The sequence below is a fragment of the Oncorhynchus mykiss genome, chromosome 15 (genome assembly GCF_013265735.2).
Source record: "Oncorhynchus mykiss isolate Arlee chromosome 15, USDA_OmykA_1.1, whole genome shotgun sequence".
Lineage (NCBI taxonomy): Eukaryota > Metazoa > Chordata > Actinopteri > Salmoniformes > Salmonidae > Oncorhynchus > Oncorhynchus mykiss.
Genome location: NC_048579.1, coordinates 81486014 through 81503121, shown reverse-complemented (window position 1 = coordinate 81503121; position 17108 = coordinate 81486014). Strand labels below are relative to the sequence as shown.

Genomic DNA, 17108 nt, shown 5'->3' with positions numbered 1-17108 from the left:
TATACCCCCACACCAGCACGACCAGGACACACAGGTTGATGTTATACCCCCACACCAGCACGACCAGGACACACAGGTTGATATTATACCCCCACACCAGCACGACCAGGACACACAGGTTGATGTTATACCCCCACACCAGCACGACCAGGACACACAGGTTGATATTATACCCCCACACCAGCATGACCAGGACACACAGGTTGACGTTACACCCCCACGCCAGCACGACCAGGACACACAGGTTGATGTTATACCCCCACACCAGCACGACCAGGACACACAGGTTGATATTATACCCCCACACCAGCACGACCAGGACACACAGGTTGATGTTATACCCCCACACCAGCACGACCAGGACACACAGGTTGATGTTATACCCCCACACCAGCACGACCAGGACACACAGATTGATATTATACCCCCACACCAGCACGACCAGGACACACAGGTTGATGTTATACCCCCACACCAGCACGACCAGGACACACAGGTTGATGTTATACCCCCACACCAGCACGACCAGGACAAACAGGTTGACGTTACACCCCCACGCCAGCACGACCAGGACACACAGGTTGATGTTATACCCCCACACCAGCACGACCAGGACACACAGGATGATATTATACCCCCACACCAGACGCCATCAGGACACACAGATTGATGTTATACCCCCACACCAGCACGACCAGGACACACAGGTTGATATTATACCCCCACACCAGCACGACCAGGACACACAGGTTGATATTATACCCCCACACCAGACGCCATCAGGACACACAGATTGATGTTATACCCCCACACCAGCACGACCAGGACACACAGGTTGATGTTATACCCCCACACCAGCACGACCAGGACACACAGGTTGATGTTATACCCCCACACCAGCACGACCAGGACACACAGGTTGATGTTATACCCCCACACCAGCACGACCAGGACACACAGATTGATATTATACCCCCACACCAGACGCCATCAGGACACAAAGGTTGATGTTATACCCCCACACCAGCACGACCAGGACACACAGGTTGATATTATACCCCCACACCAGCACGGCCAGGACACACAGGTTGATATTATACCCCCACACCAGACGCCATCAGGACACACAGGTTGATGTTATACTCCCACACCAGCACGACCAGGACACACAGGTTGATATTATACCCCCACACCAGCACGACCAAGACACACAGGTTGATATTATACCCCCACACCAGCACAACCAGGACACACAGGTTGATGTTATACCCCCACACCAGCACGACCAGGACACACAGGTTGATGTTATACCCCCACACCAGCACGACCAGGACACACAGGTTGATGTTATACCCCCACACCAGCACGACCAGGACAAACAGGTTGATGTTATACCCCCACACCAGCACGACCAGGACACACAGGTTGATGTTATACCCCCACACCAGCACGAACAGGACACACAGGTTGATATTATACTCCCACACCAGACGCCATCAGGACACACAGATTGATGTTATACCCCCACACCAGCACGACCAGGACACACAGGTTGATATTATACCCCCACACCAGCACGACCAGGACACACAGGTTGATATTATACCCCCACACCAGACGCCATCAGGACACACAGGTTGATGTTATACCCCCACACCAGCACGACCAGGACACACAGGTTGATATTATACCCCCACACCAGCACGACCAGGACACACAGGTTAATGTTATACCCCCACACCAGCACGACCAGGACACACAGGTTGATGTTATACCCCCACACCAGCACGACCAGGACAAACAGGTTGATGTTATACCCCCACACCAGCACGACCAGGACACACAGGTTGATGTTATACCCCCACACCAGCACGACCAGGACACACAGGTTGATATTATACTCCCACACCAGACGCCATCAGGACACACAGATTGATGTTATACCCCCACACCAGCACGACCAGGACACACAGGTTGATATTATACCCCCACACCAGCACGACCAGGACACACAGGTTGATGTTATACCCCCACACCAGCACGACCAGGACACACAGGTTGATGTTATACCCCCACACCAGAACGACCAGGACACACAGGTTGATGTTATACCCCCACACCAGCACGACCAGGACACACAGGTTGATGTTATACCCCACACCAGCACGACCAGGACACACAGATTGATATTATACCCCCACACCAGCACAACCAGGACACACAGGTTGATGTTATACCCCCACACCAGCACGACCAGGACACACAGGTTGATATTATACCCCCACACCAGCACAACCAGGACACACAGGTTGATGTTATACCCCCACACCAGCACGACCAGGACACACAGGTTGATGTTATACCCCCACACCAGCACGGCCAGGACACACAGGTTGATGTTATACCCCCACACCAGCACGACCAGGACAAACAGGTTGATGTTATACCCCCACACCAGCGCGACCAGGACACACAGGTTGATGTTATACCCCCACACCAGCACAACCAGGACACACAGGTTGATATTATACTCCCACACCAGACGCCATCAGGACACACAGATTGATGTTATACCCCCACACCAGCACAACCAGGACACACAGGTTGATGTTATACCCCCACACCAGCACGACCAGGACACACAGGTTGATATTATACCTCCACACCAGACGCCATCAGGACACACAGGTTGATATTATACCCCCACACCAGCACGACCAGGACACACAGGTTGATATTATACCCCCACACCAGCACGACCAGGACACACAGGTTGATATTATACCCCCACACCAGACGCCATCAGGACACACAGGTTGATATTATACCCCCACACCAGCACGACCAGGACACACAGGTTGATATTATACCCCCACACCAGCACGACCAGGACACACAGGTTGATATTATACCCCCACACCAGCACAACCAGGACACACAGGTTGATGTTATACCCCCACACCAGCACGACCAGGACACACAGGTTGATGTTATACCCCCACACCAGCACGACCAGGACACACAGGTTGATGTTATACCCCCACACCATTACGACCAGGACACACAGGTTGATGTTATACCCCCACACCAGCACGACCAGGACACACAGGTTGATGTTATACCCCCACACCAGCACGACCAGGACACACAGGTTGATGTTATACCCCCACACCAGCACGACCAGGACACACAGGTTGATGTTATACCCCCACACCAGACGCCATCAGGACACACAGGTTGATGTTATACCCCCACACCAGCACGACCAGGACACACAGGTTGATGTTATACCCCCACACGAGCACGACCAGGACACACAGGTTGATATTATACCCCCACACGAGCACGACCAGGACACACAGGTTGATATTATACCCCCACACCAGCACGACCAGGACACACAGGTTGATGTTATACCCCCACACCAGCACGACCAGGACACACAGGTTGATGTTATACCCCCACACCAGCACGACCAGGACACACAGATTGATATTATACCCCCACACCAGACGCCATCAGGACACAAAGGTTGATGTTATACCCCCACACCAGCACGACCAGGACACACAGGTTGATATTATACCCCCACGCCAGCATGACCAGGACAAACAGGTTGATATTATACTCCCACACCAGATGCCATCAGGACACACAGGTTGATGTTATACCCCCACACCAGCACGATCAGGACACACAGGTTGATGTTATACCCCCACACCAGCACGACCAGGACACACAGGACACTGGGGCACATTCTAAACTGCTGTCCTAAAGCTCTGGGAGGGGGCCGTTATCGCTGGCGCCATGACCAGGTTCTCAAGACCATTCAGAAGTAATCTGCACAGGAATCAGCAAGAGTCAGCGAGCTCCGGCCCACCGGTCACAGGACCAATCAGAAGTAATCTGCACAGGAATCAGCAAGAGTCAGCGAGCTCCGGCCCACCGGTCACAGGACCAATCAGAAGTAATCTGCACAGGAATCAGCAAGAGTCAGCGAGCTCCGGCCCACCGGTCACAGGACCAATCAGAAGTAATCTGCACAGGAATCAGCAAGAGTCAGCGAGCTCCGGCCCACCGGTCACAAGACCAATCAGAAGTAATCTGCACAGGAATCAGCAAGAGTCAGCGAGCTCCGGCCCACCGGTCACAGGACCAATCAGAAGTAATCTGCACAGGAATCAGCAAGAGTCAGCGAGCTCCGGCCCACCGGTCACAAGACCATTCAGAAGTAATCTGCACAGGAATCAGCAAGAGTCAGCGAGCTCCGGCCCACCGGTCACAGGACCAATCAGAAGTAATCTGCACAGGAATCAGCAAGAGTCAGCGAGCTCCGGCCCACCGGTCACAGGACCAATCAGAAGTAATCTGCACAGGAATCAGCAAGAGTCAGCGAGCTCCGGCCCACCGGTCACAGGACCAATCAGAAGTAATCTGCACAGGAATCAGCAAGAGTCAGCGAGCTCCGGCCCACCGGTCACAGGACCAATCAGAAGTAATCTGCACAGGAATCAGCAAGAGTCAGCGAGCTCCGGCCCACCGGTCACAGGACCAATCAGAAGTAATCTGCACAGGAATCAGCAAGAGTCAGCGAGCTCCGGCCCACCGGTCACAGGACCATTCAGAAGTAATCTGCACAGGAATCAGCAAGAGTCAGCGAGCTCCGGCCCACCGGTCACAGGACCAATCAGAAGTAATCTGCACAGGAATCAGCAAGAGTCAGCGAGCTCCGGCCCACCGGTCACAGGACCAATCAGAAGTAATCTGCACAGGAATCAGCAAGAGTCAGCGAGCTCCGGCCCACCGGTCACAGGACCAATCAGAAGTAATCTGCACAGGAATCAGCAAGAGTCAGCGAGCTCCGGCCCACCGGTCACAGGACCAATCAGAAGTAATCTGCACAGGAATCAGCAAGAGTCAGCGAGCTCCGGCCCACCGGTCACAAGATCACTTTCATTCGAGCTGGAGAGCAACCCAAACCACCAGCGGGGATCCTAGCTACTGCTCAGGACTGGCAGCTGACAGCAGACCTGGAGAAGCAGCTGTTCCCGCAGCACATTGTCAAGACAACCCTGAGACCAGACATCACCCTGGTCTCAGAGTCCACAAAGACCATCATTATTCTGGAGCTGACAGTCCCTTCAGAAGATCGTCTTGAGGAGGCGTACGGGAGGAAGAGGGCCAAGGACGAGGGACTGACTGCAAACCCCTGCCGGAAGCAGGGTTGGAAGGCTAGGTGTATGCCTATCTAGGTAGGCTGCAGGGGTTTGCTGGGCGATCCCTCTACAGAGCCTACAGTACACTCGGCATCAATGGAGCGAAGAGGAGGAGATCCATCAGTAGCACCATCGAGGCAGCTGAAAAAGCCTCCAGATACCCCTGGATCAAGAGAGGAGATCCATGGGAAGCAGCATAATGCCTCCTGGACACAAGTCAGTGTCTGATCAACCTCGGGTGGATCACCTGGGCGAGGGCGTCTGATGTTGTAAGACCCAAAACACCCTATGACTCCGGGTCACATCACTCACGATGTGTCCAAGAGCATCAAGAGGTGTATTCATTCAGCCAGTCCAGTACACAGACGACCTGTTCACAGAGCTTCCTACTCAGGTCATCTATTTTGGTAAGGTGTTGAGGCCAGCAATTAAGTAGAATGAGAGGCTCAATTAAACATGTTGCAGAACTTCTGTATTTCAAGCACCACTCCCTTCTTCCCAGTTTCCCTGATGTTGCTACGGCAATCAAGATGTTTTACCATCCCTGTAACTGTTGCTTCTGCATAGTTCATTAGGAGTTTTAGTTTAGAAAACAATCTCTATCTGAAGCATTGGGCTCTCGGTCTGATTTGCGCTTTTGAACGCCTGAGTTAAGCCCTTCTCGTTGCGCTGGCGCGGTTGTTGTCTTGACAACAGTATTTGTTCACGGATGTCCCCTTATACGTTCAATCGGTTACAGCTGTTCTTTTTTCAAGGCCTGAGGCACTTTTTCTGTCACATTTCTGAAGCCCAACAAACAAACATTTATCTTCCAAATACAAATGGAAATGAAAACGGTTTATGTGTGACTTTTTGGAGGGTTACTCTCAAAATGATTGTGTCCTTTTTAAACACTATGATAGACATCAAGATGGGGTTTTAACGGGAAGTTCCTGCGACAGGGTGGATTTTATGACCTTTATTTAACTAGGCAAGTCAGTTATCATTGACAGACTAGGAACAGTGGGTTAACTGCTTGTTCAGGGACAGAACGACAGCATTGTAACTTGTCAGCTGGGGGATTTGAAACTTGCAACCTTTCAGTTCCTAGTCCAACGCTCTAACCACTAGGCTACCCTGCCGCCTCTACACTCTAACCACTAGGCTGCCCTGCCGCCTCTACACTCTAACCACTAGGCTGCCCTGCCGCCTCTACACTCTAACCACTAGGCTACCCTGCCGCCTCTACACTCTAACCACTAGGCTACCCTGCCGCCTCTACACTCTAACCACTAGGCTACCCTGCCACCTCTACACTCTAACCACTAGGCTACCCTGCCGCCTCTACACTCTAACCACTAGGCTACCCTGCCGCCTCTACACTCTAACCACTAGGCTACCCTGCCGCCTCTACACTCTAACCACTAGGCTACCCTGCCACCTCTACACTCTAACCACTAGGCTGCCCTGCCGCCTCTACACTCTAACCACTAGGCTACCCTGCCGCCTCTACACTCTAACCACTAGGCTACCCTGCCGCCCCTTTAGAATCTAATCCAGAACATAACGGCAGACTACTGAAACAAACAAACCATTATGATAGACTGAGAAACTCTGTAGAAGATTCCTTCAAGTGAGATTATGGAGGAGGGGATAATCTGATCCAATGTTGTCTTCAAAAACCCTTTTCCATTCACTCCCAGGGATGTTCTGTGAAATAAAGAAATCAATATGATTTATTTTCCCTCAACATCCCTTTCTCAAAAGAAGAGCACAGACTACTGTAATGTAGGCGATTCATGTTATATAATATAGGCTCATCACCGGAGAAGGGGGGCATTTAGTTAAATTAACACAATACTTCAATTTACACTGTTAATGTTGGAGGATTCAATTAGGTCCAATAGCCTATTACCAAACCCTGTTAACCTGTTGTAACCCTGTTATAGCACTAAACATATTGATCTGAGCGCGGGGCAGATGCAGTCAATCAGCAGACATTAAACAGAGATCTCCGCTCCATCCCTCCCTCTCTCCATTCATCCTTCTATCTGATGGTGATAGTAGACTAGCTGGTGCTGTTCCTCCCTCTCTCTCTCCATTCATCCTTCTATCTGATGGTGATAGTAGCTAGCTGGTGCTGTTCCTCCCTCACTCCCTCTCTCCATTCATCATTCTATCTGATGGTGATAGTAGCTAGCTGGTGCTGTTCCCCCTCCCTCTCTCCATTCATCATTCTATCTGATGGTGATAGTAGCCTAGCTAGTAGACTAGCTGGTGCTGTTCCTCCCTCCCTCTCTCCATTCATCATTCTATCTGATGGTGATAGTAGCCTAGCTAGTAGACTAGCTGGTGCTGTTCCTCCCTCCCTCTCTCCATTCATCCTTCTATCTGATGGTGATAGTAGCCTAGCTAGTAGACTAGCTGGTGCTGTTCCTCCTTCCCTCTCTCCATTCATCATTCTATCTGATGGTGATAGTAGCTAGCTGGTGCTGTTCCTCCCTCCCTCTCTCCATTCATCCTTCTATCTGATGGTGATAGTAGCTAGCTGGTGCTGTTCCTCCCTCCCTCTCTCCATTCATCATTCTATCTGATGGTGATAGTAGCCTAGCTAGTAGACTAGCTGGTGCTGTTCCTCCCTCCCTCTCTCCATTCATCCTTCTATCTGATGGTGATAGTAGCCTAGCTAGTAGACTAGCTGGTGCTGATCCAGCCTCCCTCTGTACAGATTTGGGCGGGGCGTTGGAGAAAGAGAAAGAGAGAGGGAAAGAGAAAGAGAGAGAGAGAGGAGAATGCAGCCTCTGTCTCTGCTCTCCTTCCGTTTGTAGGATCAGGCTGCCTCTGCTCGTTTCGTCCCTTAAATGATGGCCACTGCCGCGTTACTCCCTCCATCCATTTCGCCGACCCATCGCGGATGTTAGGACGGCTGTTGAAAAATCGACACCCTACGTTTCAGATATGGCCCATATCGGGGCGTTCTGACACAGGAACGGCACCAAGTGGATGATTTAAACGCACGTTTAGGAGGACCGAGAGGGGAGAGAGCGGAGACTATTGTGCACCCAGGGTCTGCGGAGAGAGAGAGGATAGCTCGATGGTCTGTTGGTGCAGAAAATTCGCCATTGTCTGGATGTGCAAATCTCCGGCGACCCCTGAGAACAGAAGCCAGATCGACTCCTTTCCATGAACAACAGTAGAGATACCATGATCTCATCGGTGCCTCGCGTTTTATATCTGCTGTGCTCTATCCAGGTAAGAACCCGTTTCTATTCAATAATTACTGATCAATAGAGAGAGAGATGGTCCGCATGTCTGACGGCACATGAAGCATGACTGTCTGGGTTGTAGCGGAACAGCCTCTGCTCTAATGTCCCGAGGATAACCTTTCAACGTGTATTTATGGATAAAACGCCACCGTTCTAATACTTTTATTCCTATTATCGTGCTAAATGTGGTCCACGTCTGGAGATAACACGGTATGGCATGCTGGGTCTGGTTTCTGTAATGTTTCTCCAGGCTAAATTGGGTCATTCGACTGTGAGGCTGTGTGTGTGTGTGTGTGTGTGTGTTTGTGTGTGTGATTCCACTTTATGTCAGCATCAGTAGACTGACATCATCATCGAGCAGAGGTAGAACGGAAGGATACAGCTTCTGGTATCATATATATCACAACTATAGACTTCCGATACAGTGTATCCAGCCCTGAAACAGGTTACATTCCGATCCCACCTGTCTGACTAGAATGAGATTCCCGTTCCATCCAGACTGAATTGGGCCTCGACTCGGGCACTACATCATTTCCAAACAGACAACAGGATGGGTACATGATGCTGCAGGCCCGAGGCTACGGCATAACAGCAGGGGTTCTCACACAGAACACATTGATACAATGTAACATCCTAGGGTCTTTTTAAACAATGTAGACTTGATACAATGTAACATCCTAGGGTCTTTTAAAACCATGTAGACTTGATACAATGTAACATCCTAGGGTCTTTTAAAACCATATAGACTTGATACAATGTAACATCCTAGGGTCTTTTAAACCATGTAGACTTGATACAATGTAACATCCTAGTGTTACGGTGCGTGAATGAGGACCCAAAAGCGAATCAACTTAAACAGAGCTTCTTTAATTACCAAACATAGGTAGGCTCAGATGGACCGGCAGATTCCGACAGGACAGGACAAGGTTACAGCAAACATGACGACAGTCTGGTTCAGGCATGAATGACACAAACAAACAAGAATCCGACAAGGACAGGAGCAGAAACAGAGAGAGATATTGGGACCTAATCAGAGGGAAAAAAGGGAACAGGTGGGGAACGGGGTGAATGGGTAGTTAGAGGAGACAAGGGACAGCTGGGGGAAAGCGGGGGAGAAAAGGTAACCTAACACGACCAGCAGAGGGAGACAGGGTGAAGGGAAAGGACAGAGACAAGACAACATGACAGTACATGACAGTACCCCCCCACTCACCGAGCGCCTCCTGGCGCACTCGAGGAGGAAACCTGGCGGCAACGGAGGAAATCATCAATCAGCGCACGGTCCAGCACGTCCCGAGAGGGAACCCAACTCCTCTCCTCAGGACCGTACCCCTCCCAGTCAACTAGGTACTGATGACCACGGCCCCGAGGACGCATGTCCAAGATTTTACGGACCCTGTAGATAGGTGCGCCCTCGACAAGGATGGGGGGGGGGGGGGGGGAAGACGAGCGGGGGCGCGAAGAACGGGCTTAACACAGGAGACATGGAAGACCGGGTGGACGCGACGAAGATATCGCGGAAGAAGAAGTCGCACTGCGACAGGATTAATGACCTGAGAGATACGGAATGGACCAATGAACCGCGGGGTCAACTTGCGAGAAGCCGTCTTAAGGGGAAGGTTCTGAGTGGAGAGCCAAACTCTCTGACCGCGACAATATCTAGGGCTCTTAGTTCTACGCTTATTAGCAGCTCTCACAGTCTGCGCCCTATAACGGCAAAGTGCAGACCTGACCCTCTTCCAGGTGCGCTCGCAACGTTGGACAAAAGCCTGAGCGGAGGGGACGCTGGACTCGGCGAACTGAGATGAGAACAACGGAGGCTGGTACCCGAGGCTACTCTGAAAAGGAGATAGCCCGGTCGCAGACGAAGGAAGCGAGTTGTGGGCGTATTCTGCCCAGGGGAGCTGTTCTGACCAAGACGCAGGGTTGCGAAAAGAAAGACTGCGTAAGATGCGACCAATAGTCTGATTGGCCCGTTCTGCTTGACCGTTAGACTGGGGGTGAAAGCCGGAAGAGAGACTGACGGAAGCCCCAATCAAACGGCAAAACTCCCTCCAAAATTGAGACGTGAATTGCGGACCTCTGTCCGAAACGACGTCTGACGGAAGGCCATGAATTCTGAAAACATTCTCGATGATGATTTGTGCCGTCTCTTTAGCAGAAGGAAGCTTAGCAAGGGGAATGAAATGAGCCGCCTTAGAGAACCTATCGACAACCGTAAGAATAACAGTCTTCCCCGCTGACGAAGGCAGTCCGGTGACAAAATCTAAGGCGATGTGAGACCACGGTCGAGAGGGAATAGGAAGCGGCCTGAGACGGCCGGCAGGAGGAGAGTTACCGGACTTAGTCTGCGCGCAGACCGAACAAGCAGCCACGAAACGACGCGTGTCATGCTCCCGGGTGGGCCACCAGAAACGCTGGCGAATGGAAGCAAGCGTACCCCGAACGCCAGGGTGGCCGGCTAACTTGGCAGAGTGAGCCCACTGAAGAACGGCCAGACGAGTAGGAACGGGAACGAAAAGAAGGTTCCTAGGACAAGCGCGCGGCGACGGAGTTTGAGTGAGTGCTTGCTTTACCTGCCTCTCAATTCCCCAGACAGTCAACCCAACAACACGCCCCTCAGGGAGAATCCCCTCGGGGTCAGTGGAGGCTACTAAAGAACTGAAGAGACGAGACAAAGCATCAGGCTTGGTGTTCTTAGAGCCCGGACGATAAGAAATCACGAACTCGAAACGAGCGAAAAACAGCGCCCAACGCGCCTGACGCGCATTAAGTCGTTTGGCAGAACGGATGTACTCAAGGTTCCTATGGTCAGTCCAAACGACAAAAGGAACGGTCGCCCCCTCCAACCACTGTCGCCATTCGCCTAGGGCTAACCGGATGGCGAGCAGTTCGCGGTTACCCACATCATAGTTACGTTCCGACGGCGACAGGCGATGAGAAAAATACGCGCATGGGTGGACCTTGTCGTCAGAGAGGGAGCGCTGAGAAAGGATGGCTCCCACTCCCACCTCTGACGCGTCAACCTCGACAACGAACTGTCTAGAGACGTCAGGTGTAACAAGGATAGGAGCGGATGTAAAACGATTCTTGAGGAGATCAAAAGCTCCCTGGGCGGAAACGGACCACTTAAAGCACGTCTTGACAGAAGTAAGGGCTGTGAGAGGAGCTGCCACCTGACCGAAATTACGGATGAAACGACGATAGAAGTTCGCGAAGCCGAGAAAGCGCTGCAGCTCGACGCGTGACTTAGGGACGGGCCAATCAATGACAGCTTGGACCTTAGCGGGATCCATCTTAATGCCTTCAGCGGAAATAACAGAACCGAGAAATGTGACGGAGGAGGCATGAAAAGTGCACTTCTCAGCCTTCACAAAAAGACAATTCTCTAAAAGGCGCTGGAGGACACGTCGAACGTGCTGAACATGAATCTGGAGTGACGGTGAAAAAATCAGGATATCGTCAAGGTAAACGAAAACAAAGATGTTCAGCATGTCTCTCAGGACATCATTGACTAATGCCTGAAAGACAGCTGGAGCGTTAGCGAGGCCGAAAGGAAGAACCCGGTATTCAAAGTGCCCTAACGGAGTGTTAAACGCCGTCTTCCACTCGTCCCCCTCCCTGATGCGCACGAGATGGTAAGCGTTACGAAGGTCCAACTTAGTGAAAAACCTGGCTCCCTGCAGGATCTCGAAGGCTGAAGACATAAGAGGAAGCGGATAACGATTCTTCACTGTTATGTCATTCAGCCCTCGATAATCTATGCAGGGGCGCAGAGACCCGTCCTTCTTCTTGACAAAAAAAAACCCCGCTCCGGCGGGAGAGGAGGAGGGGACTATGGTACCGGCGTCAAGAGCTACAGACAAATAATCTTCGAGAGCCTTACGTTCGGGAGCCGACAGAGAGTATAGGCTACCCCGGGGGGGGGTGGTTCCCGGAAGGAGATCAATACTACAATCATACGACCGGTGTGGAGGAAGAGAGGTGGCCCTGGACCGACTGAACACCGTGCGCAGATCGTGATATTCCTCCGGCACCCCTGTCAAATCACCAGGCTCCTCCTGTGAAGAAGAGACAGAGGAAACAGGAGGGATAGCAGACATTAAACATTTCACATGACAAGAGACGTTCCAGGAGAGGATAGAATTACTAGACCAATTAATGGAAGGATTATGACAAACTAGCCAGGGATGGCCCAAAACAACAGGTGTAAAAGGTGAACGAAAAATTAAAAAAGAAATGGTTTCACTATGATTACCAGAAACAGTGAGGGTTAAAGGTAGCTTCTCACGCTGAATCCTGGGGAGAGGACTACCATCCAGGGCGAACAAGGCCGTGGGCTCCTTTAACTGTCTGAGAGGAATGTCATGTTCCCGAGCCCAGGTCTCGTCCATAAAACAGCCCTCCGCCCCAGAGTCTATTAAGGCACTGCAGGAAGCTGACGAACCGGTCCAGCGTAGATGGACCGACAAGGTAGTGCAGGATCTTGAAGGAGAGACAGGAGTAGTAGCGCTCACCAGTAGCCCTCCGCTTACTGACGAGCTCTGGCCTTTTACTGGACATGAAGTGACAAAATGACCAGCGGAACCGCAATAGAGACAGAGGCGGTTGGTGATTCTCCGTTCCCTCTCCTCAGTCGAGATGCGGATACCTCCCAGCTGCATGGGCTCAGCACCCGAGCCGGCAGAGGAAGATGGTAGTGATGCGGAGAGGGAGGCGACGGAGAGCGCGAGCTCCTTTCCACGAGCTCGGTGACGAAGATCAACCCGTCGCTCAATGCGAATAGCGAGTTCAATCAAGGAATCCACGCTGGAAGGAACCTCCCGGGAGAGAATCTCATCCTTTACCTCTGCGCGGAAACCCTCCAGAAGACGAGCGAGCAAGGCCGGCTCGTTCCAGCCACTGGAGACAGCAAGAGTGCGAAACTCAATAGAGTAGTCTGTTATGGATCGATTGCCTTGACATAGGGAAGACAGGGCCCTGGAAGCCTCCTCCCCAAAAACAGATCGATCAAAAACCCGTATCATCTCCTCCTTAAAGTCTTGATACTGGTTAGTACACTCAGCCCTTGCCTCCCAGATTGCCGTGCCCCACTCACGAGCCCGTCCAATAAGGAGAGATATGACGTAGGCGACACGAGCAGTGCTCCTGGAGTAAGTGTTGGGCTGGAGAGAAAACACAATATCACACTGGGTGAGGAACGAGCGGCATTCAGTGGGCTCCCCAGAGTAACACGGCGGGTTATTGATTCTGGGCTCCGGAGATTCGAAAGCCCTGGAAGTGGCCGGTGGATCGAGGCGGAGATGGTGAACCTGTTCTGTGAGGTTGGAGACTTGGGTGGCCAGGGTCTCAACGGCATGTCGAGCAGCAGACAATTCCTGCTTGTGTCTGCCTAGCATCGCTCCCTGGATCTCGACGGCTGAGTGGAGAGGATCCGAAGTCGCTGGGTCCATTCTTGGTCGGATTCTTCTGTTACGGTGCGTGAATGAGGACCCAAAAGCGAATCAACTTAAACAGAGCTTCTTTAATTACCAAACATAGGTAGGCTCAGATGGACCGGCAGATTCCGACAGGACAGGACAAGGTTACAGCAAACATGACGACAGTCTGGTTCAGGCATGAATGACACAAACAAACAAGAATCCGACAAGGACAGGAGCAGAAACAGAGAGAGATATTGGGACCTAATCAGAGGGAAAAAAGGGAACAGGTGGGGAACGGGGTGAATGGGTAGTTAGAGGAGACAAGGGACAGCTGGGGGAAAGCGGGGGAGAAAAGGTAACCTAACACGACCAGCAGAGGGAGACAGGGTGAAGGGAAAGGACAGAGACAAGACAACATGACAGTACATGACACCTAGGGTCTTTTAAACCATGTAGACTTGATACAATGTAACATCCTAGGGTCTTTTAAACCATGTAGACTTGATACAATGTAACATCCTAGGGTATTTTAAACCATGTAGACTTGATACAATGTAACATCCTAGGGTCTTTTAAATCAAATCAAATCAAATTTATTTATATAGCCCTTCGTACATCAGCTGATATCTCAAAGTGCTGTACAGAAACCCAGCCTAAAACCCCAAACAGCAAGCAATGCAGGTGTAGAAGCACGGTGGCTAGGAAAAACTCCCTAGAAAGGCCAAAACCTAGGAAGAAACCTAGAGAGGAACCAGGCTATGTGGGGTGGCCAGTCCTCTTCTGGCTGTGCCGGGTGGAGATTATAACAAAACATGGTCAAGATGTTCAAATGTTCATAAATGACCAACATGGTCGAATAATAATAAGGCAGAACAGTTGAAACTGGAGCAGCAGCACAGTCAGGTGGATTGGGGACAGCAAGGAGTCATCATGTCAGGTATTCCTGGGGCATGGTCCTAGGGCTCAGGTCCTCCGAGAGAGAGAAAGAAAGAGAGAATTAGAGAGAGCATATGTGGGATGGCCAGTCCTCTTCTGGCTGTGCCGGGTGGAGATTATAACAGAACATGGCCAAGATGTTCAAATGTTCATAAATGACCAGCATGGTCGAATAATAATAAGGCAGAACAGTTGAAACTGGAGCAGCAGCACAGTCAGGTGGATTGGGGACAGCAAGGAGTCATCATGTCAGGTATTCCTGGGGCATGGTCCTAGGGCTCAGGTCCTCCGAGAGAGAGAAAGAAAGAGAGGAGAGAATTAGAGAGAGCACACTTAGATTCACACAGGACACCGAATAGGACAGGAGAAGTACTCCAGATATAACAAACTGACCCTAGCCCCCCGACACATAAACTACTGCAGAGTAAACACTGGAGGCTGAGACAGGAGGGGTCAGGAGACACCATGTAGACTTGATACAATGTAACATCCTAGGGTCTTTTTAAACCATGTAGACTTGATACAATGTAACATCCTAGGGTCTTTTTAAACCATGTAGACTTGATACAATGTAACATCCTAGGGTCTTTTTAAACCATGTAGACTATCAAATAAGATTTCTTGTGCCTCAAGAAAGGAATCAACATTATTTTGAGTCGAAGACAAGACGTATTTTCACCAGTATCCTGACAGAAATTCTCTGTGTAAAATACATTCTGCGTTGTGTGTTGCCACCAGGGTTGGGGAGTAAAGGGTTAGATGTAATGGGTTAGATGTAACAGATTAGATGTAAGGGATTAGATGTAAGGGATTAGATGTAAGGGATTAGATGTAAGGGATTAGATGTAAGGGATTAGATGTAACAGATTAGATGTAAGGGATTAGATGTAAGGGATTAGATGTAAGGGGTTAGATGTAACAGATTAGATGTAAGGGGTTAGATGTAACAGATTAGATGTAAGGAATTAGATGTAAGGGATTAGATGTAAGGGATTAGATGTCAGGGATTAGATATAAGGGATTAGATGTCAGGGATTAGATGTAAAGGGTTAGATATAAGGGATTAGATGTAAGGGATTAGATGTCAGGGACTAGATATAAGGGATTAGATGTCAGGGATTAGATGTCAGGGATTAGATGTCAGGGATTAGATGTAAGGGATTAGATGTCAGGGATTAGATATAAGGGATTAAATATAAGGGATTAGATATAAGGGATTAGATGTCAGGGATTAGATGTAAGGGATTAGATGTCAGGGATTAGATATAAGGGATTAGATGTCAGGGATTAGATATAAGGGATTAGATGTCAGGGATTAGATATAAGGGATTAGATGTCAGGGATTAGATGTCAGGGATTAGATGTAAGGGATTAGATGTCAGGGATTAGATATAAGGGATTAAATATAAGGGATTAGATGTCAGGGATTAGATATAAGGGATTAAATATAAGGGATTAGATGTCAGGGATTAGATATAAGGGATTAAATATAAGGGATTAGATTTAAGGGATTAGATATAAGGGATTAGATGTAAGGGATTAGATGTAAGGGATTAGATGTAAGGGATTAGATGTAAGGGATTAGATATAAGGGATTAGATGTAAGGGATTAAATATAAGGGATTAGATATAAGGGATTAGATGTAAGGGGTTAGATGTAAGGGGTTAGATGTAACAGATTAGATGTAAGGGATTAGATATAAGGGATTAGATATAAGGGATTAGATGTAAGGGGTTAGTTGTAACAGATTAGATGTAAGGGATTAGATGTAAGGGATTAGATGTAAGGGATTAGATGTAAGGGATTAGATATAAGGGATTAGATGTAAGGGATTAAATATAAGGGATTAGATATAAGGGATTAGATGTAAGGGATTAGATGTAAGGGGTTAGATGTCAGGGATTAGATATAAGGGATTAGATATAAGGGATTAGATGTAAGGGATTAGATGTCAGGGATTAGATGTCAGGGATTCGATGTAAGGGATTAGATGTCAGGGATTAGATATAAGGGATTAGATATAAGGGATTAGATATAAGGGATTAAATATAAGGGATTAAATATAAGGGATTAGATGTAACGGATTAGATGTAACGGATTAGATGTAACGGATTAGATGTAAGGGATTAGATGTAACAGATTAGATGTAACGGATTAGATGTAACAGATTAGATGTAAGGGATTAGATGTAAGGGATTACAAAAAAACAGTTACTCAAATCATTTTTTTTTAACCTTTATTTAACTAGGCAAGTCAGTTAAGAACAAATTCTTATTTTCAATGACGG

At 49.5% G+C, this 17108-nt stretch overlaps 1 protein-coding gene across 1 annotated transcript in view; it reads left to right on the top strand.

Annotated features, from left to right (window-relative positions):
- The first annotated feature begins 7914 nt into the window (after window positions 1–7914).
- The window catches only part of LOC110517956 (receptor-type tyrosine-protein phosphatase O), a 109178-nt gene continuing 99984 nt past the window's right edge, over window positions 7915–17108 (top strand). Inside the window, exon 1 of the mRNA XM_036945524.1 lies at window positions 7915–8447. Coding sequence (XP_036801419.1) covers window positions 8379–8447 — 69 coding nt within the window. The 5' untranslated portion in view covers window positions 7915–8378. The remainder of the gene's footprint in view (window positions 8448–17108) is intronic.